The sequence below is a fragment of the Mesoplodon mirus genome (assembly GCF_964341445.2).
Source record: "Mesoplodon mirus genome assembly, chromosome: 8".
NCBI lineage: Eukaryota > Metazoa > Chordata > Mammalia > Artiodactyla > Ziphiidae > Mesoplodon > Mesoplodon mirus.
Window position 1 is genome coordinate 91,991,008 of NC_138984.1, and position 25,099 is coordinate 92,016,106.

The window sequence follows — 25,099 nt, forward strand, 5'->3', positions numbered from 1 at the left end:
AATCATTGACAGGAAGAAACTGGAATTCACCAAAAAAGATATGGGCATCCAAAGACAAAGGAGAAGCCACAATGAGATGGTAGGAGGGGCGCAATCATAGTAAAATCAAATCCCATAACTGCTAAGTGGTTGACTCACAGACTGGAGAACACTTATGCCACAGAAGTCCACCCACTGGAGTGAAGGTTCTGAGCCCCACGTCAGGCTTCCTAACCTGGGGCTCCGGCAATGGGAGAAGGAATTCCTAGAGAAACAGACTTTGAAGGCTAGTGGGATTTGATTGCAGGACTTCAACAGGACTGGGGAAAACAGAGACTCCACTCTTGGACGGCACACACAAAGCAGTGTGCACACTGGGACTCAGGGGAAGGAGCAGTGACCACAGGGAACACTGAACCAGACCTACCAGCTAGTGTTGGAGGGTCTCCTGCAGAGGCGGGGGGTGGTTGTGGCTCACCGTGGGGACAAGGATGCTGGCAGCAGAAATTCTGGGAAGTACTCCTTGGCGAGAGCCCTCCCAGAGTCTGTCATTAGCCCCAGCAAAGGGCCCAGGTAGGCTCCAGTATTGGGTTGCCTAAGGCCAAACAACCAACAGGGAAGGAACCCAGCCCCACTCATCAAGAGTCAAGCAGGTTAAAGGTTTACTGAGCTCTGCCCACCAGAGCAACAGTCAGCTCTACCCACCACCAGTCCCTCCCATCAGGAAGCATGCACAAGCCTCTTAGATAGCTTCATCCACCAGAGGGCAGACAGCAGAAGTAAGAAGAACTACAATCCTGCAGCCTGTGGAACAAAAACCACATTCACAGAAAGACAGACAAGATGAAAAGGCAGAGGGCTATGTACCAGATGAAGGAACAAGATAAAACCACAGAAAAACAACTAAATGAAGTGGAGATAGGCAACCTTCCAGAAAAAGAATTCAGAATAATGATAGTGAAGATGATCCAGGACCTCAGAAAAAGAATGGAGGCAAAGAAGGAGAAGATGCAAGAAATGTTTAACAAAGACCTAGAAGAATTAAAGATCAAACAAACAGAGATGAACAATACAATAACTAAAATGAAAACTACACTAGAAGGAATCAACAGCAGAATAACTGAGGAAGAAGAACTGATAACTGACCAGGAAGGCAGAATGGTAGAATTCACTGCAGCGGGACAGAATAAAGAAAAAAGAATGAAAAGAAATGAAGACAGCCTAAGAGACCTCTGGGACAACATTAAACACACCAACATTCGCATTATAGGGGTCCCAGAAGGAGAAGAGAGAGAGGAAGGACCAGAGAAAATATTTCAAGAGATTATAGTCGAAAACTTCCCTAACATGGGAAAGGAAATAGCCACCGAAGTCCAGGAAGCGCAAAGAGTCCCATACAGGATAAATCCAAGGAGAAACATGCCGAGACACATAGTAATCAAATTGGCAAAAAATAAAGATAAAGAAAAATTATTGGAAGTAGCAAGGGAAAAATGACAAATAATATACAAGGGAACTCCCATAAGGTTAACAGCTGATTTCTCAGCACAAACTCTACAAGCCAGAAGGAAGTGGCATGATATACTTAAAGTGATGAAAGGGAAGAAACTACAAACAACATTACTGTACCCGGCAAGGATCTCATTCAGATTCAATGGAGAAATCAAAAGCTTTACAGACAAGCAAAAGCTATCAGAATTCAGCACCACCAAACCAGCTCTACAACAAATGCTAAAAGAACTTCTCTAAGTGGGAAACACAAGAGAAAAAAGGAACTACAAAAACCCAAAACAATTAAGAAAATGGTCATAGGAACATATGGTCATACATATCAATAATTACCTTAAACATGAATGGATTAAATGCTCCAACAGAAAGACACAGGCTTGCTGAATGGATACAAAAATAAGACCCATATATATGCTATCTACAAGAGACCCAGTTCAGACCTAGGGACACATACAGACTGAAAGTGAGGAGATGGAAAAAGATATTCCATGCAAATGGAAATCAGAAGAAAGCTGGAGTAGCAATACTCATATCAGATAAAACAGACTTTAAAATAAAGAATGTTACAAGAGACAAGGAAGGACACTACATAATGATCAAGGGATCAATCCAAGAAGAGGATATAACAACTATAAATATATATGCACCCAACATAGGAGCACCTCAATACATAAGGCAACTGCTAACAGTTATAAAAGAGGAAATTGACAGTAACACAATAATAGTGCGGGACTTTAACACCACACTTACACCAATGGACAGATCATCCAAAATGAAAATAAATAAGGAAACAGAAGCTTTAAATGACACAATAGACCAGACAGATTTAATTGATGTTTATAGGACGTTCCATCCAAAAACAGCAGATTGCACTTTCTTCTCAAATGCACATGGAATATTCTCCAGGATAGATCACATCCTGGGTCACAAATCAAGCCTCAGTAAATTTAAGAAAACTGAAATCATATCAAGCATCTTTTCTGACCACAACGCTTTGAGATTAGAAATTAATTACACGGAAAAAAACGTAAAAAACACAAACACATGGAGGCTAAACACTACGTTACTAAATAACCAAGGGATCACTGAAGAAATCAAAGAGGAAATCAAAAAATACCTAGAGACAAATGACAATGAAACACGATGATCCTAAACCTATGGGATACAGCAAAAGCAGTTCTAAGAGGGAAGTTTATAGCTTTACAAGCCTAGCTCAAGAAACAAGAAAAAACTCAAATAAACAATCTAACCTTACACCTAAAGGAACTAGAGAAAGAAGAACAAACAAAACCCAAAGTTAGCAGAAGGAGAGAAATCATAAAGATCAGAGCAGAAATAAATGAAATAGAAACAAAGAAAACAATAGAAAAGATCAATAAAATTAAAAGCTGGTTCTTTGAGAAGATAAACAAAACTGATAAACCATTAGCCAGATTCATCAAGAAAAAGAGGGAGAGGACTCAGATCAATAAAATTAGCATTGAAAAAGAAGTTACAACAGACACCACAGAAATACAAAGCATCCTAAGAGACTACTACAAGCAACTCTGCCAATAAAATGGGCAACCTGGAAGAAATGGACAAATTCTTAGAAAGGTATAACCTTCCAAGACTGAAACAGGAAGAAATAGAAAATATGAACAGACCAATCACAAGTAATGAAATTGAAACTGTGATTAAAATCTTCCAACAACCAAAAGTCCAGGACCAGATGGCTTCACAGATGAATTCTGTCAAACATTTAGAGAAGAGCTAACACCCATCCTTCTCAAACTCTTCCAAAAAATTGCAGAGGAAGGAACACTCCCAAACTCATTCTAAGAGACCCCTATCACCCTGACACCAAAACCAGACAAAGATATTACAAAAAAAGAAAATTACAGACCAATATCACTGATGAATACAGATGCAAAAATCCTCAACAAAATACTAGCAAACACAATCCAACAACACATTAAAAGGATCATACACCATGATCAAGTGGGATTTATCCCAGGGATGCGAGAATTCTTCAATATACGCAAATCAATCAATGTGATACACCATATTAACAAACTGAAGAATAAAAACCATATGATCATCTCAATAGATGCAGAAAAAGCTTTTGACAAAATTCAACAGCAATTTATGATAAAAACTCACCAGAAAGTAGGCACAGAGGGAATCTATGTCAACATAATAAAGGCCATATACGACAAACCCACAGCAAACATCATTCTCAATGGTGAAAAGCTGAAAGCATTTCCTCTAAGATCAGCAACAAGACAAGGATGTCCACTCTCACCACTATTATTCAACATAGTTTTGAAAGTCCTAGCCATGGCAATCAGAGAAGAAAAAGAAATTAAAGGAATAAAAATTAGAAAAGAAGAAGTAAAACTGTCACTCTTTGCAGATGACATGACACTATACATAGAGAATCCTAAAAATGCCACCAGAATACTACTAGAGCTAATCAATGAATTTGGTAAAGTTGTAGGACACAAAATTCATGCACAGAAATCTCCTGCATTCTTATAGACTAATGATGAAAAATCTGAAAGAGAAATTAAGGAAACACTCCCATTTACCACTGCAACAAAAAGAATAAAATACCTAGGAATAAACCTACCTAGGGAGACAAAAGGCCTGTATGCAGAAAACTATAAGACACTGATGAAAGAAACTAAAGATGATACCAACAGATGGAGAGATATACCATGTTCTTGGATTGGAAGAATCAATATTGTGAAAATGACTATACTGCCCAAAGCAGTCTACAGATTCAATGCAACCCCTATCAAATTACCAATGGCATTTTTTACAGAACTAGATCAAAAAATCTTAAAATTGTATGGAGACACAAAAGACCCTAAATAGCCAAAGCAGTCTTCAGGGAAAAAAATGGAGCTGCAGGAATCAGACTCCCTGACTTCAAACTATACTAGAAAGCTACAGTAATCAAGACAATATGGTACTGGCACAACAACAGAAACATAGATCAATGCAACAAGGTAGAAGCCCAGAGATAAGCCTACACACCTATGGTCAACTAATATATGACAAAGGAGGCAAGGATATACAATGGAGAAAAGACAGACTCTTCAATAAGTGGTGCTGGGAAAACTGGACAGCTACATGTAAAAGAATGAAATTAGAACACTCCCTAACACCATACACAAAAATAAACTCAAAATGGATTAGAGACCTAAATATAAGACTGGACACTATAAAACTCTTAGAGGAAAACATAGGAAGAACACTCTTTGACATAAACCACAGCAAGATCTTTTTTGATCCACCTCCAAGAGTAATGGAAAAAAAACCAAAAATAAACAAATGGGACCTAATGAAACTTCAAAGCTTTTGCACAGCAAAGGAAACCATAAACAAGATGAAAAGACAACACTTAGAATGGGAGAAAATATTTGCAAACGAATCAAAGGACAAAGGATTAATGTCCAAAATATATAAACAGCTCATGCAGCTCAATATTAAAGAAACAAACAACCCAATCCAAAAATGGGCAGAAGACCTAAATAGGCATTTCTCCAAAGAAGACATACAGATGGCCATGAAGCACAGGAAAAGCTGCTCAACATCACTAATTATTAGAGAAACGCAAAGCAAAACTACAATGAGGTATCACCTCACACCAGTTAGAATGGGCATCATCAGAAAATCTACAAACAACAAATGCTGGAGAGGGTGTGGAGAAAAGGGAACCCTCTTGCACTGTTGGTGGGAATGTAAATTGGTACAGCCACTATGGAGAACAGTATGGAAGTTCCTTAAAAAACTAATAATAGAATTACCATATGGTCCAGCAATCCCACTACTGGGCATATACCCAGAGAAAACCATAATTCAAAAAGACACATGCACCCCAATGTTCACTGCAGCACTATTTACAATAGCTAGGTCATGGAAGCAACTTCAATGCCATCAACAGACGAATGGATAAAGAAGTTGTGCTACACATATACAATGGAATATTATTCAGTCATAAAAAGGAATGAAATTGAGTCATTTGTTGAGACATGGATGGATCTAGAGACTGTCATACAGAGTGAATTAAGTCAGAAAAACAAATATCGTATATTAACGCATGTATGTGGAAGCTAGAAAAATGGTACCGATGATCCGGTTTGCAGGGCAGAAGTTGAGACACAGGTGTAGAGAACAAACGTATAGACACCAAGGTGGGGAAAGCCATGGGGGTGTGGAGATGGTGATGTGCTGAACTGGGCGATTGGGATTGACATGTATACACTGATGTTGACTAATAACCTGCAGCACAAACAAACAAACAAAAACAACCAATTAATACTAAACTTTCTTTGGGTTATTTGTATGGAAATATGTTAATATAAATGTTTCAGACATTACATGAAATTTCTAAAAATCTTATATGTTCTGGTATAATGTTATAAGTCATAATTCTAGTTATTACTTTAAAATGTATATCTCAGAAATAACTAAATTTCCTTGTCAACTGCATTATTATGAACTTTCATCAAATCTTTAACCGTGGTCATTTTTAAGTCTTTTGTCATTTACAGACAGTTCTGGGTGTACTCTGATGCTTTTGCAAAACTGTTCCTATAAAAGGGTTTCATCTTCAAGGAATTCATAGACAAGACTCTGACAAGTACAGGTTTCTGGTAACTGACTATACTGCTGAACTGAATGAATAAGCATTTTCAGAACTCTAATGGAAAACTGATGAATTCATAAAAGTGCTAACAAAAGATCAAGACAAAAAAAATTAATGACATGGGACTGAGTGAACTAATGAGGATGATTATAATTTTTGTGACTTTCTGTTTGAAAAAAAAAAAATCCCACAAGGACTCAGAGGCAAAAAATATACAAATCAGTTTTCACTGCAAAGTAAAGGAGCTGTTACAGTGGAGGATTACTGGACTGAATGTCAATATTATGACATAGTATGAGTGTGTTTCATGTTTGGTAATTGCAATCATTGTTGCTTTTGTTGTGGTCATCCATTTACAATGCTTGGTGTCAGTTTATCTCTAGTAAAAATAAAATACAGTGTGTGTGTGTGCATAAAAAAAAAAGGAGTTGCCAATGGCCAAAGATGGAACAATTTGAACAATAAAATAAAGTAGTATTATTTTAACCCACAGTGTATAATAAAATATTGAGAGACAACACTAAAAAATAAAATAAAACAAAACAATAAAACACCTTTGCGAATTCCCAGCTCATCACATCATCTGACCGTTAGCCTTTTTTTTAAACTTTTTATTTTAAATTGGAGTATAGCTGATTAACAATGTTGTGTTAGTTTCAGGTGTACAGCAAAATGATTCAATTATACACATATATGTATCTATTCTTTTTAAAATTATTTTCCCATTTAGGTTATTACACAATATTGAGCAGAGTTCCCTGTGCTATACAGGAGGTCCTTGTTGGTTATCCTGGCCATGAGACGTTTATTCATATCCCAATATTTCCCATCAGTTATCTCAAATCCTTTAAGGAACCAAATGGAGAAAGAGGGAGGGAGGGGGGATGGAGAAAGAGAATTAACTGTGTGATATTTTGATACAAACTAAAACATACACTTCTACAGTTTCAGGTTAAAAAATCTATATCTATATCTATATATCTATATATACCAAATAGTAAGCAAAACTGACCTTCTTTCTCTGGTGAACCTCATCCCAGCACCGACAGAAGTAGGTGCAGATGGGGTTGGAGTTAATCTAGCACAAAGTACATATGGTTAAAAATCATGCACTCATCTCAGAAGGAAACATGAAGTATTCTAATCAAATACTGCTTCGTCAATGAGAATCCATTTGTATCTTGAATTTTCTGCATCTCAGATATTGCAATTCCACCCTTAATGTCACAACTGTGACACTCACTTACTTTTGTCTTTTAAATAACGTAGTTGATCAATAAAAGAACTTACTCTTTTTACTTAAAAAATTTACAGCAGTAATTTTCAGTTACAAATTCCTGAGGGGATAGTTTGAAAGAATATTTAAAATATAATATTGGTTTATATTTGTAAATGGAAATATATGTACTGTTACCATAAAACAAATTGCAGACTATTTGGTCAGACAACATCTTCTGGGCCAGTCAAGCTAGGACTCTTGGGCTTCCCTGGTGGTACAGTGGTTGAGAGTCCGCCTGCCGATGCAGGGGACACGGGTTCGTGCCCCAGTCTGGAAAGATCCCACATGCCGCGGAGCAGCTGGGCCCGTGAGCCATGGCCGCTGAGCCTGCGCGTCCGGAGCCTGTGCTCCGCAGCGGGAGAGGCCACAACAGTGAGAGGCCCGCGTACCGCAAAAAAAAAAAAAAAAAAAAAAAAAAAAGATAGGACTCTTGTAAATGCTTATGAAGGCACAAGTTTTTAAATGCTGCAAAACAATCTATCTAAAGGAAAAGCATTATCTTCTTCCTGTAAGTTTCCTGAGTTTCTTTTTTTTAACTTGGTATATATTAGGGGCCACAGGGAAGGGAGGACACCTGGACCATAATAAAAATCTCTTATTCTCAGCTTCAGATCACACAGGAGACCTTAATTAAATTTCTAACTCTTCTCTAAATAACATATTTACACTTACAATAAAACTCATTTATAGTAATGCCTTTGGGGATATATCTGATAACCCCTTGGAGGCTTTCCAATTATAATAGACTAAACAATATTTTACTGCTTTTTTCCTAATTCTAAAATAACATGCCTAACATAATCTTAATAAAAATAGCAGAGTTAGAAATAGTAAGAAAAAAGTTAGAGATCAATCTCATTTATAAAGTGCTAACTGAACCCAGCAATATAACAAAACAATAATACATTACCAAACGGGAGTCATCCCAGAAATAAAAGCAAGACAAACCCAAAGTTCAAAAGTTTCCAAACAATAAATAAATTAATAAATTGGAAAGTAAAATAATTCCCAAAATTTGGAAGGGGATTAAGGTAGAACTAGGTGTCTGCTGGCTTTAATTCTGTCAAAATGCCTGCATCAAAAACACTTGAATCCTCGAGGCAAAGGCCTGGGCCGGAAGGAGAATGGCATCACCCAGGCCCTCAGGGTAACGCTGAAGCAGGACACTCATGGGGTGGGACACGACCCTGCTAAAGAGTTCACAAACTACTGGTGGAATGATCTCTTCAACAAGACTGCAGCCAGCTTGGTAGTGAAAACTGGGCAGGATGGCGTACAGATAAGATGCCTGTTTAAGGAGACCACCCGTCATGATCATGCCAAGCCCAACTTGCTGTATCAGAAGTTTGTGAAGACGGCCACACTGACTTCAAGTGGGGAGAAGCCAGACAAGGACTTGGAAAGCTGCAGTGATGACGACAGCCAGGGGTCCAAGCCTCCAAAGATTCTGACTGATGAGATGATGCTCCAAGCCTGTGAGGGGCGAACAGCACACAAGGCTGCCCGTCTTGGGATCACGATGAAGGCTAAGCTTGCTCGGTTAGAGGCCCAGGAGCAGGCCTTCCTGGCTTGTCTCAAAGGCCAGGACCCTGGGGTCCCTCAACTGCAGTCTGAGAGCAAGCCCCCACAAAAAAAGAAAAAGAAAAGGAAGCAGAAAGAGGAGGAAGAGGCCACGGCAACTGAAAGGAATGCAGAAGAGTACCCAGAACACACTGACCAGAGTGTCACGAAAAGCAAGAAGAAGAAAAGGCGGCATCAAGAAGGAAGTGTCACAGATGAGAGAGAGGGAACAGCTGTAAGGCATGAAGAAGAAGAGACCACAGGAACAAGTGGTCTTGGGGAATTGAAAAACAGAGAACAAACTGATCAGTCCCTCAGGAAAAGGAAGAAGAAGAGGAGGCATCATGAGGAAGAAGACTTGAACATGGAGGAGGCTGTTGTAGATGGTGGGACCAGGGAAGCAGAAAGCAGATCATGCAGTGATCAGAAAAGTCGGAGAAGCAAGAAGAAAAGACAGCGGCGTCTGGAGGAGGAGGACGTCTTGCATGTAAGGGATGAAGGAGAGGAGGAAGATGGCAGGACTAGGACAGCAGAGAGCAAGGCATACACAGGCTCAAGTGGCAGAGGTAAGAAGAGGCAGAAGCAACCGGAGGAGGAAAGACCTGGAGTCCACACTGACCAGAGAGCAAAAAAGAAGAAACAGAAGAAGAGAAACTGAAGGCCAGGTCAAGATGCAGCCCGATCGATTCCTCTTCAGGAGTTGAAGCCTCAGGGACCTGAGTTGGTGCAGGTCTTGTGTACCCTCTCAGTGAGGAGTCCCTCCCAAGGAGGCAACAGCTCTGGAACAGTAGTCCGCTGAGAGGAGAGCGGTAGTGCCGTGTCTGACTTGAGGGAGCAGGCACATTCCCCCTTACAGCATCTAACCCAGAGATGGTGAACTCAAGCACCTGCAGGGCCCGGGCAGCTAAGGGACAAGGATGCTGGGGGCTGTGGGAACGGGAATGCAGACAGCCTCTGAAGGGGCATCTTGGCTAAAAGAAGCTGAAAATGTAGAGCTATGGGAAATGTACTGATTTTTTAATTTTGTGAAGGCTAAGAAAGACATGCAAATTCAGCCCATAGGTTGCCAGTTTCTAACTATACCAAATTGAATAAACATCAGCTTGGTCTCCTAGCCTAAAAAAAAACAAAAAACAAAAAAAAAAAACACTTGAATCAAAATGTTCTGTGTAGATAGGTGATAAAGAGAAATTACTAAAATATTCCTACCATTCATACTATTTGCCTCTTCAATAAACATCCGTCTCTTACTTATTCTTAACCCATTTCTACAAAAATTTTTGTTCTCTATGGTTCTTAAGAGTACATTCCATATAGAGTTTTATTCCAATGGTTCATTTTATTCTTAAATGCATTGTGTTAACTATCAAAAATCAATAATCACCAGTAGGTAGTTAAATAGTTGTAGCTCTCTTTCAAGGTTCTTAAGCCAAGCAGACTACTGATTCATGTAACAGTTTTTGAAGATTCCTCGGTCTGACAGGACACAAATGACAGATACCTTGACCTATCCAAATATCAGCTTAGGAGCATCAAAGCTACGTCAGCCTAGAATCACACCTGATTCCAGCATGACCGAGACTATAATAGAACATGACAATAGGTACTTTACTTCAATATTGACTGCAGAACAGATTCTTTTTTTTTTTTTTTTTTTTTTTTTTTTTTTTTTTGCGGTACGCGGGCCTCTCACTGTTGTGGCCTCTCCCATTGCGGAGCACAGGCTCCGGACGCGCAGGCTCAGCGGCCATGGCTCACAGGCCCAGCCGCTCTGCGGCATGTGGGATCTTCCCGGACCAGGGCACGAACGCATGTCCCCTGCATCGGCAGGCAGACTCTCAACCACTGCGCCACCAGGGAAGTTCCAGAGATTCTTTTTTAATCTCTTCTTTTCATTCTCAAACCTTGTGGCTGAAATATAGAGATGATTTTCCACAAACCCTTTTTATGGTGGAAGCAGAAACACTGTAGTCTCCAACATTTGTGAGAAGACAGGCAAGGAAGCACTTGGGAGAGATATTACACCACTGACTTGCTAAATTGCTGCTGGGGACACTCCTTAACCAGGATTTCTTACCCATAAAATGGGGCTACTCTATGTGGTATGATCCACAAAAGAACCACAGAGATGAATGGGACCACCACTGTTGTCTGACCCTCTGCCCATAGGCAGCCAAACATCTGCATGACATAGAGTAAGGTCCAGAAACACTGGAGTTTAAAGACAGATTCAACTCTCAGCTCTGTCATTTTCAATTGTGTAACATGGAGCAAATCACTTAAAATCTCTGAACCTCTTTTTTTTAAGCTGTAAAATAAGACTCTGAACAAAAACAACTTCAGAGGTATCTTTACTTTCTATGATTTTCATACATTCAGAGCAGATGTTTCTTAACAATTTTCCACTGAGGATGTATCAGGGAAGATTCTTATGTCACCTTTATCTCTTTAACAAGCTCATTGTACATTGTATGTGAAAAACTGATTTCATTGTTATGATCTTCCCTTTCCTACTGATCAGTAAACTGTACATTCTGGCATATGAAATGGCATCATTGCTACAATTAACTCAGTTGTGCTCTCTGCTTTCAGCGCTCCTCTTTCTAAGTAGTGGGAATAGTCAATGCACTGTTTACAAAAAAATGACAAGCCAGGCAGAAGGAGAGGAAAGAACACTGATCTCCCAATTCCACTATTAACTTCTTGCTAGACACGATGGACTACAGTTACCTCAGCTATAATAAAAAATTTCACAGTTATCTTACCTAAGAATACTGACAGAATCATATGAGTTAATATATGGGTGAAGATTAAAGTTTTTATATTATTTTGATGTTATTATAAAGATTGATGCTTCTAATAGCTTCTAAGATAGTAAATGTAACAAGCCGTATACCTGGCATGTATTCTACCATCTTTCAGTTGACTGTCTTTCTAAATATAGTGCTAGACCCACAGTTCTATCAGTTGGATAAGCTCTCTGACTTTAGTGCCCATAACAAGTGCAGTACAAACACTTTACATCATTGAACTATAAAGCGCAGAGAGCATTATTCTGAAGTATTTTTCTGGGAATAATTGTGAAGGATCATCTTCCAGTTGAATGGCTGTGACCTTGTACTTCCAGCACCAAGAACTGTGTTTTATATACTGGTCCTAGTGAAGACGTAATTTCAAGAAGGGGAACGGCTTATTACTTTGTGCATGGCAGGGGGAACAATAACACTTGCTTAGCCCAATGATCTGTGCATAATCTTCCCCCTGGCAACAAACTGAAGACAAGAAAAGAAGAAGCAGTTTGGTTTCCAGTTTTCTTTTACTTAAGAAATTCATGCTACAGACCAGAAGTTTGCCATGATTTGTAAAGTTTTGTTGTTCATAACTGGATGGGTCTTTAATGTGTAAAACAATGGAAACATCCATGGCAACAAGTCATAAGCATCGGGATCAAATCTTCAAACAACTGGCATTCCAGATCTAGAGCAAAATGAGTTTATTTTCAGTCTCAAAAAGGTAATTTCTGTCACCCTGTCTCAGAGGTTAAGAGAATATGAACTGCAAAACTCCCATCATGTCCCATCACTATCCTAACTATGAGGGTATCATGTCAAACTACTAAGTTGAGATTTTAAAATAAATTTAGAGTTAAAAATTGAAAAGGAGCAATGGACACTTAAAGGTTCATCAAGGACTATGATCCTCTGTCTTCGTGACAGGGGAGAATAATTCAAGGCTTATTTTGAAGACTCATCCTGTGTTTGGACAAAATACCTAGAACAAATTTCAGTTATATTAAACCAAAAATACCACTGAGAAATTATGACAAACAAAATTGATGTCAGTATTAAAGGATTCATAAAATTACTCAAAAACACTTGTTTTTTTAAGAGACGGAAAGAAAACGGATATGGATAGGTTTTTGGAAATGAGGTTTACCAAATCACCAAGCACTGAAGATGGAGTTAAGACTTCTCAGATGCTATGTGGGATATAATTACTTAGTGCTATTAAACACTGGGTGGCACCTTTAAAGAAAAGGTACTGATTTCCTAGTCATTTATTATATGCTATAGACAGTAAGTCTTCCAAAACACTAAACACACTTTTCAGACAGACAAAGCATGTTTTGGCCCTCTGATGGTATCAATTAATTCTAGTGAGTAATCATTTTAAATCCTCTCCAGTGAGAAAATTTCGTTATTGCATTTTAGTTCATTTAAACCCCTTTTCAAGAACTGTGTCTAATAGACCTTCAGAGCATCTCTGGCAGCTCTAACTCACATAACCTCATTTTTCAAAACTGTTCATTACTTCCTCCCCCTCTTGACATGCTCTCACTCTGGCTCAGGGCCTCCCCGGGGGTACTTTGCTGCCTGCTTTGGTAATATAGTAGTGCCTACCTTTGAGACTTTTTCTCATTTCTAAATGGAGTGTGCACAATATAAAGGGGGTGGGGGAAATGCTCCTTAACATTGTTGATTGGTAATGGAATCAGAATCTCCCAGTGAAAATAGCCTGTAATCCTATCTAGCCAGGATATTATCCAGGATGCATGTGGGAGAAATAAAAGGAAATAATGGAAAATGACAAAAAGAAATGGTTTCATTTCTACCTTCAATACAGAAAAGAAGAAAAGGAAAAAATAAATATCCAAGTATATTTTAAAAATCAAAATACACTGTTAAAAATTACGAAGTTTATATTTTATATTCTATTTGAAATTCTCCAACAAAGAATATAACACAGCTTCTTTTAAACAGCATACTCCATAATTTTGCTAAACACAGGAAAAAAAAAAACCCTCTAAGTAGGCTGCAGGGTAATTTACACTGGAACAACTCACTTCTCTTCTCATTGAAACTGAACACTACTGTATTTACAAATTCTGGCTTGAAGCACAACTTTTTAAAGCATGAGAAACTGATCCTCAGCTCCTTTTCATTCTCAGGAGAGAAAAATATACATTAAAAAACCATAAATTTAAAATGTTTTGCTATTTGTCAGTGAAAACACAAAAATGGAATAAAAGGAAAATATTAAATTATCTACCTCAGAGTTGAATGTGTTCAAAGCCATCATTTTTTTTTTTTTTTTTTGGCGGTATGTGGGCCTCTCACTGTTGTGGCCTCTCCCGTTGTGGAGCACATGCTCCGGACACGCAGGCTCAGCGGCCATGGCTCACGGGCCCAGCCGCTCTGCAGCATGTGGGATCTTCCCGGACCGGGGCACGAACCTGTGTCCCCTGCATTGGCAGGCGGACTCTCAACCACTGCGCCACCAGGGAAGCCCAAAGCCATCATTTTTAAAAAATAATTCCTAACTCTTAGCCTGTTGGTTTTCTATGTTTCTTACAGACATAAAGCTCAAACTTGGTTACAGATATTCATGAAAAGCTGAAATGCCACAAGACATTTCATGTAATTTAGAAATAATGTTTAACTCAATACATTCTCCTCCAAATTTATTAAGTATGCAGAATCTCAAATTTTATTTAACCACCTATACACATGCATCAGGCACAACATGATCTATGTGTCCATGAGTCCCTGAAGTGAAGATGACACAATAGGAAAATAATAAACATCCACCAAGAATCCCCACATGCCATGTGGATGTAGACACAAGCCAAGTGATCCTGGACACATTATTCAAATCTCTCATAATCAGTTTTCCCATCCATAAAATGACAGAAATAATAATTACCCACAGGGTTGTTGTGGATTAAATGAGATAATGAATGCAAAGCACATATCACAGAGTAGGCACTTAATAAGTGGATTCTGTCATTTTCTCGTTTTCTTATTTAAGAAGAAAACCAAACACTGAGAGATACTGAACACTCTTTTGAGGTCTGTAATTTGCTTTAAGTTCTTTAGCAAAGATAATGTGAAATTATGTGTGCATGTGGAGGGGGCTAGGCTTAATATGCTATGGAGAAGACAGTTGCCCTTTCATGAATTTACAGTCCAATAATCAGAAAACATTCTCAAATGTGGTTATTATAAGTGCTCCAGAGAGCCATCAATAGCATAGGGCTTTTGCCAATGTTAGAAATGGACTTTCACAGTGAAATTAGTAGCTTGTTAATCAGCACAATGGATATTAGATATGGACTCTACTAAAATAGTGGTATTCAAGATACTTATACTGGTAATAATACTCTAGAAACACCCCAACCCTTATATTAATAAGGTGTAAAAATCTAGCAAGTTCCAAACATGTATCCTTAGGGATAGACTCTGAGGCTGTCCAATCCTGCCATTGGCTCTAAGGATCTGGTTGCCTGATACCCACCACAAGAGCAACCAGATTCTGCTTCTGAAATATTGCCAGGGGTATTCAGATCACCTAAAACAAAGAGAGTTGGACTTCATGAAACTTACTGAATAGAGTGTCTGAACTATTTGACCCGACTTATCAATAAATTTTGGTTTAGATAAATGTATTTTATGTAGCAAATAATGAGACCTGTCTGAGACCTGCTTTCATTAAAAACAAGTAGCATAGTTGTAGGAAAGCAGTCAGCTCCTATCGACTTCAAACTTTCGGGCAGCTATTATGATGTACTTAAGAGCTGTTACGAATAAACTAGTAGTTGTGTGTGACCATACTGGCTTAGGTCAGTTTGCGTCATGATAGTCTATTTTCTAGGCAAAAAATTATGTTAAATTAGACCTATGGTTAATTAATTCCTTGTGAAATGCATGTACATACAGAATAAACCAAAGAAGTGGAAATAAAGTGAAATCAGAAATCAAAGGAATGAAATTTTTAAAAATTATAATATTGAAGTTAGTAAAGGCTCAGTGAGTTGATATACAGTTACTGGCATTATAAAGTAATACAATTTTATGGAAAGAAAATGGGTGAAATTTATCAAGAGCCTTAAAAAAAAGTTCCACCAATAAGCACATGAAAAGATGCTCAACATCATTAGCTATCAGGATAAGGCACATCAAAACCACAATGAAATACTATTTCATTCCCACTAAAATGACTATAATCAAAAAGACAGATAATAAGTATTGGCAAGGATGTGGAGAAATTGGAATACTCACACAAAGCTGATGGAAAGGGAAAATAGTGTGGCCATTTTGGAAAAGAGTATGGTAATTCCTCAAAAGGTTAAACACTGGAGTTATCATATGGCCCAGCAATTCTACTCCTAGGTTTGTCTCCGAGAAAAATGAAAACATATGTTCACACAAAAACTTATATGTGAATGTACACAGCAGCATTATTCATAAGAGTCAAGAAGTAGAAACAACCCAAACATTCATCAACTGATGAATAGATAAATAAAATGTGGTATGTTCATACAATGGAATATTATTTGGCCACAAAAAGAAATGAAGTAGTACAGATACCTGCTACAGCATGGATGAATCTTGAAATCATTATGCTAAGTGAACGAAGCCAGTCATAACAGACCACATATTGTGTGATTCAATATATATGAATTGTCCAAAATAGGCAAATCCATAGACACAGAAAGTAGATTGTCAGTTGTCTAAGACAGAGAACCGGGAGCAAATGGAGAGTGACTGCTAATGGGCATGGGATTTCTTTTGGGGTGATGAAAATGCTCTAAAATTGAGTGTGGTAAAAAAAAAAAAGAAAGAAAGAAAGAAAAGAAAAAAAAATTGAGTGTGGTGATGGTTACAGATCTCTGCAAATATACTAAAACCACTGGATTGTGCACTTTAAATGGGTGAATTGAATGGTATGTGAATTATATCTCAATAAGGTGGTTATTAAAAATTAACATTCAAAGGAAACAAAGGCAGAAAACAAATGGGACCTAATTAAAACTTAAAAGCTTTTGCACAGCAAAGACAACCATCAACAAAATGAAAAGACAACCTACTGAATGGGAGGAAATATTTGCAACTGATATGACTGATGAGGGGTTAATATCCAAAATATATAAACAGCTCACAGAACTCAATATCAAAAAAACAAACAACCCGATTTAAAAATGGGTAGAAGACCTGAATAGACATTTTTCGAAAGAAGACATACAGATGGCCAACAGGCACATGAAAAAATGCTCAACATCATTCATTAATCATCAGAGAAATGAAAACCAAAACCACAATGAGATATTACCTCACACCTGTCAGAATGGCAATCATCAAAAAGACCACAAATAACAAATGTTGGTGAGGATGTGGAGAAAAGGGAAGCCTAGTACACTCACTTCTGGTGAAACTATAAATTGGTACAGCCACTGTGGAAAACAGAATGGAGGTTCTTCAAAAAACTATAGAACTACCATATGATCCAGCAATTCCACTGCTGGGTATACATCCAAAGAAAATGAAAACACTAAATCAAAGAGATACATGCATACCAATGTTCATAGCAGCATTATTTACAATAGCCAAGATATGGAAGCAACCTAAGTGTCCATCAACAGTTAAATGGATAAAGAAGATGTGGTATATTAGCTGTAAAAAAGAATGAAATTCTGCCATTTGCAACTATGTGGAGGGAATTATTCTTAGTGAAATAAGTCACAAAGAGAAATACAAATACTCTATGTTATCACTTACATGTGAAATCTAAAAAATAAAACAAATGAATGTATATAACAAAAAGAAACAGACTCACAGATATTGAGAATAAACTAGTGGTTACCAGTGGGAAGAGGAAAGGAGAAGAGGCATGATAGTGATGTGGGATTAAGAGATACAAACTACCAGACTTCCGGGTAAGATGGCGGAAGAGTAAGACGCGGAGATCACCTTCCTCCCCACGGATACACTAGAAATACAACTACACGTGGAACAACTCCTACAGAACACCTACTGAACGCTGGCAGAAGACCCCAGACCTCCCAAAAGGCAAGAAACTCCCCACATACCTGGGTAGGGCAAAGCGGAGAGATCCGCACACAGAGGATCGGTGCCGAGCGGCACTCACCAGCCCGAGAGGCTTGTCTGCTCGCCCGCCGGGGCGCGCAGCGCTGGAAGCTGAGGCTCGGGCTTCGGTCAGAGCGCAGGGAGAGGACTGGGGCTGGCGGCGAGAACTCAGCCTGAAGGGGGCTAATGTGCCACAGCTAGCCGGGAGGGAGTCCGGGAAAACTCTGGAGCTTGCCGAAGAGGCAAGAGACTTTTTCTTCCCTCTTGGTTTCCTGGTGCGCGAGGAGAGGGGATTAAGAGCGCTGCTTAAAGGGGCTCCACGGACGGGCGCGAGTCGCGACTGAAAGCGCGGAGCCCAGTGACAGGCGTGGGACGCTGGGGCTGCTGCTGCCGCCGCCAAGAAGCCTGTGTGCGAGCGCAGGTCACTGCCCACACCGCCCTTCCGGGAGCCTGTGCAGCCCGCCACTGCCGGGGTCCCAGGATCCAGGGGCGGCTTCCCTGGGAGAACGCACGGCGCGCTTCGGGCTGGTGCAACGTCACGCCGACCTCTGCCACTGCAGGCTCGCCCCGCACTCCGTGCCCCTCCCTCCCTCCCGGCCTGAGTGAGCCAGAGTCCCCGAAGAGGCTGCTCCTTTAACCCTGTCCTATCTGAGCGAAGAACAGACGCCCTCCGGCGACCTACACGCAGAGGCGGGGCCAAATCCAAAGCTGAGACCTAGGAGCTGTGAGAACAAAGAAGAGAAAGGGAAACCTCTCCCAGCAGCCTCAGAAGCAGCGGATTAAAGCTCCACAATCAACTTGATGTACCCTGCATCTGTGGAATACATGAATAGACAACACATCATCCCAAATTGAGGAGCCCGGAGTCAGTGCTGTGCCTCTGAGGTGGGAGAGCCAACTTCAGGACACTGGTCCACAAGAGACCTCCCAGCTCCACATAATATCAAACGGCGAAAATCTTCCAGAGATCTCCATCTTAACACCAGCACCCAGCTTCACTCAACGACCAGCAGGCTACAGTGCTGGACACCCTAAGCCAAACAACTAGCAAGACAGGAACACAACGCCACCCATTAGCAGAGAGGTGGCCTAAAATCATAAAAAGTCCACAGACACCCCAAAACACACCACCAGACGTGGACCTGCCCACCCGAAAGACAAGATCCAGCCTCATCCACCAGAACACAGGCACTAGTCCCCTCCACTAGGAAGCCTACACAACCCACTAAACCAACCTTAGCCACTGGGGACAGACACCAAAAACAACAGGAACTACGAACCTGCAGCCTGCAAAAAGGAGACCCCAAACACAGTAACATAAGCAAAATGAGAAGACAGAAAAACACACAGCAGGAGAAGGAGCAAGATAAAAACCCACCAGACCTAACAAATGAAGAGGTAATAGGCACTCTACCTGAAAAAGAATTCAGAATAATGATGGTAAAGATGATCCAAGATTCTATTTCCCAGATCCAAAATCTTGGAAATAGAATACACAAAATGCAAGAAACAGTTAACAAGGACCTAGAAGAACTAAAGATGAATCAAGCATCGATTAAAAACACAATACATGAAATAAAAAATACTCTAGATGGGATCAATAGCAGAATAACTGAGGCAGAAGAACGGATAAGTGAGGTGGAAGATAAAATAGTGGAAATAACTGCTGCAGAGCAAAATAAAGAAAAAAGAATGAAAAGAACAGAGGACAGTCTCAGAGACCTCTGGGACAACATTAAACGCACCAACATTCGAATTATAGGGGTTCCAGAAGAAAAAGAGAAAAAGAAAGGGACTGAGAAAATATTTGAAGAGATTATAGTTGAAAACTTCCCTAATATGGGAAAGGAAATAGTTAATCAAGTCCAGGAGGCACAGAGAGTCCCATACAGAATAAATCCAAGGAGAAATACGCCAAGACACATATTAATCAAACTGTCAAAAATTAAACACAAAGAAATAATATTAAAAGCAGCAAGGCAAAAACAACAAATAACACACAAGGGAATCCCCATCAGGATAACAGCTGATCTCTCAGCAGAAACTCTACAAGCCAGAAGGGAGTGGCAGGACATACTTAAAGTGATGAAGGAGAAAAACCTGCAACCAAGATTACTCTACCCAGCAAGGATCTCATTCAGATTTGATGGAGAAATTAAAACCTTTACAGACAAGCAAAAGCTGAGAGAGTTCAGCACCACCAAACCAGCTTTACAACAAATGCTAAAGGAACTTCTCTAGGCAAGAAACACAACAGAAGGAAAAGACCTACAATAATGAACCCAAAACAATTAAGAAAATGGGAATAGGAACATACATATCGATAATTACCGTAAATGTAAATGGACTAAATGCTCCCACCAAAAGACACAGAGTGGCTGAATGGATACAAAAACAAGACCCATCTATATGCTGTCTACAAGAGACCCACTTCAGACCTAGAGACACATACAGACTGAAAGTAAGGGGATGGAAAAAGATATTCCATGCAAATGGAAATCAAAAGAAAGCTGGAGTAGCAATTCTCATATCAGACAAAATAGACTTTAAAATAAGGATTACTAGAAGAGACAAAGAAGGACACTACATAATGATCAAGGGATCGATCCAAGAAGAAGATATAACAATTGTAAATATTTATGCACCCAACATAGGAGCACCTCAATACATAAGGCAAATACTAACAGCCATAAAAGGAGAAATCGACAGTAACACACTCATAGTAGGGGACTTTAACACCCCACTTTCACCAATGGACAGATCATCCAAAATGAAAATAAATAAGGAAACACAAGCTTTAAATGATACATTAAACAAGATGGACTTAATTGTTATTTATAGGACATTCCATCCAAAAACAACAGAATACACATTTTTCTCAAGTGCTCATGGAACATTCTCCAGGATAGATCATATCTTGGGTCACAAATCAAGCCTTGGTAAATTTAAGAAAATTGAAATTGTATCAAGTATCTTTTCCGACCACAATGCTATGAGACTAGATATCAATTACAGGAAAAGATCTGTAAAAAATACAAACACATGGAGGCTAAACAATACACTACTTAATAACGAAGTGATCACTGAAGAAATCAAAGAGGAAATTAAAAAATACCTAGAAACAAATGACAATGGAGACACGACGACCCAAAACCTATGGGATGCAGCAAAAGCAGTTCTAAGAGGGAAGTTTATAGCAATACAATCCCACCTTAAGAAACAGGAAACATCTCGAATAAACAACCTAACCTTGCACCTAAAGCAATTAGAGAAAGAAGAACAAAAACATCCCAAAGTTAGCAGAAGGAAAGAAATCATAAAAATCAGATCAGAAATAAATGAAAAAGAAATGAAGGAAACGATAGCAAAGATCAATAAAACTAAAAGCTGGTTCTTTGAGAAGATAAACAAAATTGATAAACCATTAGCCAGACTCATCAAGAAAAAAAGGGAGAAGACTCAACTCAATAGAATTAGAAATGAAAAAGGAGAAGTAACAACTGACACTACAGAAATACAAAAGATCATGAGAGATTACTATAAGCAACTCTATGCCAATAAAATGGACAACCTGGAAGAAATGGACAAATTCTTAGAAATGCACAACCTGCCAAGACTGAATCAGGAAGAAATAGAAAATATGAACAGACCAATCACAAGCACTGAAATTGAGACTGTGATAAAAAATCTTCCAACAAACAAAAGCCCAGGACCAGATGGCTTCACAGGCGAATTCTATCAAGCATTTAGAGAAGAGCTAACACCTACCCTTCTGAAACTCTTCCAAAATATAGCAGAGGGAGGAACACTCCCAAACTCATTCTACGAGGCCACCATCACCTTGATACCAAAACCAGACAAGGATGTCACAAAGAAAGAAAACTACAGGCCAATATCACTGATGAACATAGATGCAAAAATCCTCAACAAAATACTAGCAAACAGAATCCAACAGCACATTAAAAGGATCATACACCATGATCAAGTGGGGTTTATTCCAGGAATGCAAGGATTCTTCAATATACGCAAATCAATCAACGTGATACACCATATTAACAAATTGAAGGAGAAAAACCATATGATCATCTCAATAGATGCAGAGAAAGCTTTCGACAAAATTCAACACCCATTTATGATAAAAACCCTGCATAAAGTAGGCATAGAGGGAACTTTCCTCAACACAATAAAGGCCATATATAACAAACCCACAGCCAGCATCGTCCTCAATGGTGAAAAACTGAAACCATTTCCACTAAGATCAGGAACTAGACAAGGTTGCCCACTTTCACCACTCTTATTCAACCTAGTTTTGGAAGTTTTAGCCACAGCAATCAGAGAAGAAAAGGAAATAAAAGGAATCCAAATTGGAAAAGAAGAAGTAAAGCTGTCACTGTTTGCAGATGACATGATACTATACATAGAGAATCCTAAAGATGCTACCAGAAAACTACTAGAGTTAATCAATGAATTTGGTAAAGTTGCAGGATACAAAATTAATGCACAGAAATCTCTGGCATTCCTATATACTGATGATGAAAAATCTGAAAGTGAAATCAAGGAAACACTCCCATTTACCATTGCAACAAAAAGAATAAAATATCTAGGAATAAACCTACCTAAGGAGACAAAAGACCTGTATGCAGAAAATTATAAGACACTGATGAAAGAAATTAAAGATGATACAAATAGATGGAGAGATGTACCACGTTCTTGGATTGGAAGAATCAACATTGTGAAAATGACTCTACTACCCAAAGCAATCTACAGATTCAATGCAATCCCTATCAAACTACCACTGGCATTTTTCACAGAACTAGAACAAAACATTTCACAATTTGTATGGAAACACAAAAGACCCCGAATAGCCAAAGCAATCTTGAGAACGAAAAATGGAGCTGGAGGAATCAGGCTCCCTGACTTCAGACTATACTACAAAGCTACAGTAATCAAGACAGTATGGTACTGGCACAAAAACAGAAAGATAGATCAATGGAACAGGATAGAAAGCCCAGAGTTAAACCCACGGACATATGGTCACCTTATCTTTGATAAAGGAGGCAGGAATGTACAGTGGAGAAAGGACAGTCTCTTTAATAAGTGGTGCTGGGAAAACTGGATAGGGACATGTAAAAGTATGAGATTAGATCACTCCCTAACACCATACACAAAAATAAGCTCAAAATGGATTAAAGACCTAAATGTAAGGCCAGACACTATCAAACTCTTAGAGGAAAACATAGGCAGAACACTCTATGACATAAATCACAGCAAGATCCTTTTTGACCCACCTCCTAGAGAAATGGAAATAAAGACAAAAATAAACAAATGGGATCTAATGAAACTTAAAAGCTTTTGCACAGCAAAGGAAACCATAAACAAGACCAAAAGACAACCCTCAGAATGGGAGAAAATATTTGCAAATGAAGCAACTGACAAAGGATTAATCTCCAAAATTTATAAGCAGCTCATGCAGCTCAATAACAAAAAAACAAACAACCCAATCCAAAAATGGGCAGAAGACCTAAATAGACATTTCTCCACAGAAGATATACAGACTGCCAACAAACACATGAAAGGATGCTCAACATCTTTACTCATTAGAGAAATGCAAAACAAAACTACAATGAGATATCATCTCACACCAGTCAGAATGGCCATCATCAAAAAATCTACAAACAATAAATGCTGGAGAGGGTGTGGAAAAAAGGGAACACTCTTGCACTGCTGGTGGGAATGTGAATTGGTACAGCCGCTATGGAGAACGGTATGGAGGTTCCTTAAAAAACTACAAATAGAACTACCATATGACCCAGCAATCCCACTACTGGGCATATACCCTGAGAAAACCATAATTCAAAAAGAGACATGTACCAAAATGTTCATAGCAGCCCTATTTACAATAGCCCGGAGCTGGAAACAACCTAAGTGTCCATCATCGGATGAATGGATAAAGAAGATGTGGCACATATATACAATGGAATATTACTCAGCCATAAAAAGAAATGAAATTGAGCTATTTGTAATGAGGTGGATAGACCTAGAGTCTGTCATACAGAGTGAAGTAAGTCAGAAAGAGAAAGACAAATACTGTATGCTAACACATATATATGGAATTTAAGAAAAAAAAATGTCATGAAGAACTTAGGGGTAAGACAGGAATAAAGACACAGACCTACTAGAGAATGGACTTGAGGATATGGGGAGGGGGAAGGGTAAGCTGTGACAAAGTGAAAGAGCGGCATGGACATATATACACTACCAAACGTGAGGTAGATAGCTAGTGGGAAGCAGCCGCATAGCACAGGGAGATCAGCTCGGTACTTTGTGACCGCCTGGAGGGGTGGGATAGGGAGGGTGGGAGGGAGACGCAAAAGGGAGGGGATATGGAAACATATGTATATGTATAACTGATTAAATTTGTTATAAAGCAAAAAAATAAAGTAAAATAAAATTTAAAAAAAAAAAAAAGGAGATACAAACTACCATTACAAAACAGATAAGCAACCATTATAAAACAAACAATAAGGATATATTATACAGCACAGGGAAATATAGCCATTATTTTTGTAATAGCTTTAACTAGAGTATAATCTATAAAAATATTGAATTACTACGATGTACACCTGAAACTAACATATTATAGATCAAATATGCTTCAAGATTAAAAAAGACATCGCAAACTCAAAAGAAGACAAAAAAACTCCTTGAACTAATAATCCTAAGCATCAGTTTGAAACATAGGGAATTGTAAATATTTTTGACTTACAAAAGAGAAACAATGTAGCTATTCTAAAATGAAGTCCTAGATTTATTTATAAAGAAGTGCATAATTATAATTTTATTATAACATGATTTGGGAAAAAAGCTAAATGCTGAGGGATAGAATGATTAAGCAAACTATTATATAATTACATGAGAGATATAATGCATATGTATGAATTATGCACTTGAGAATTATTTTTTTGTTTGTTTTTCTTTTTGGGGGGTTTTATTTTTTTTTTCAACATCTTTATTGGAGAATAATTGCTTTACAACATTGTGTTAGGTTCTGCCGTATAACAAAGTGAATCAGCTTTACATATATATATGTCCCATATCCCCTCCCACTTGCATCTCCCTCCCACCCTCCCTATCCCACCATTCTAGGTGGACACAAAGCACTGAGCTGATCTCCCTGTGCTAGGCAGCTGCTTCCCACCAGCCATCCATTCTACATATGGTAGTGTATATATGTCCATGCCACTCTCTCACCTGGTCCCAGCCCAACTGTGC

General features: G+C 38.8%; 2 protein-coding genes across 2 annotated transcripts in view; one reads left to right on the forward strand and one right to left on the reverse strand.

Moving 5' to 3' along the window:
* The window catches only part of LOC309809845 (G patch domain-containing protein 4-like), a gene marked incomplete at its 5' end in the record, with an annotated part of 34,906 nt that extends 24,806 nt beyond the window's left edge, over positions 1–10,100 (forward strand). The window contains one exon of the mRNA XM_082631304.1: positions 8,439–10,100. Within this exon, the coding sequence (XP_082487430.1) occupies positions 8,439–9,621 (1,183 nt within the window). The 3' untranslated portion in view covers positions 9,622–10,100. The remainder of the gene's footprint in view (positions 1–8,438) is intronic.
* Positions 1–25,099, reverse strand: part of PDE11A (phosphodiesterase 11A) — a 449,383-nt gene that overhangs the window by 342,579 nt on the left and 81,705 nt on the right. The gene's annotated exons all lie outside the window — the stretch shown is intronic.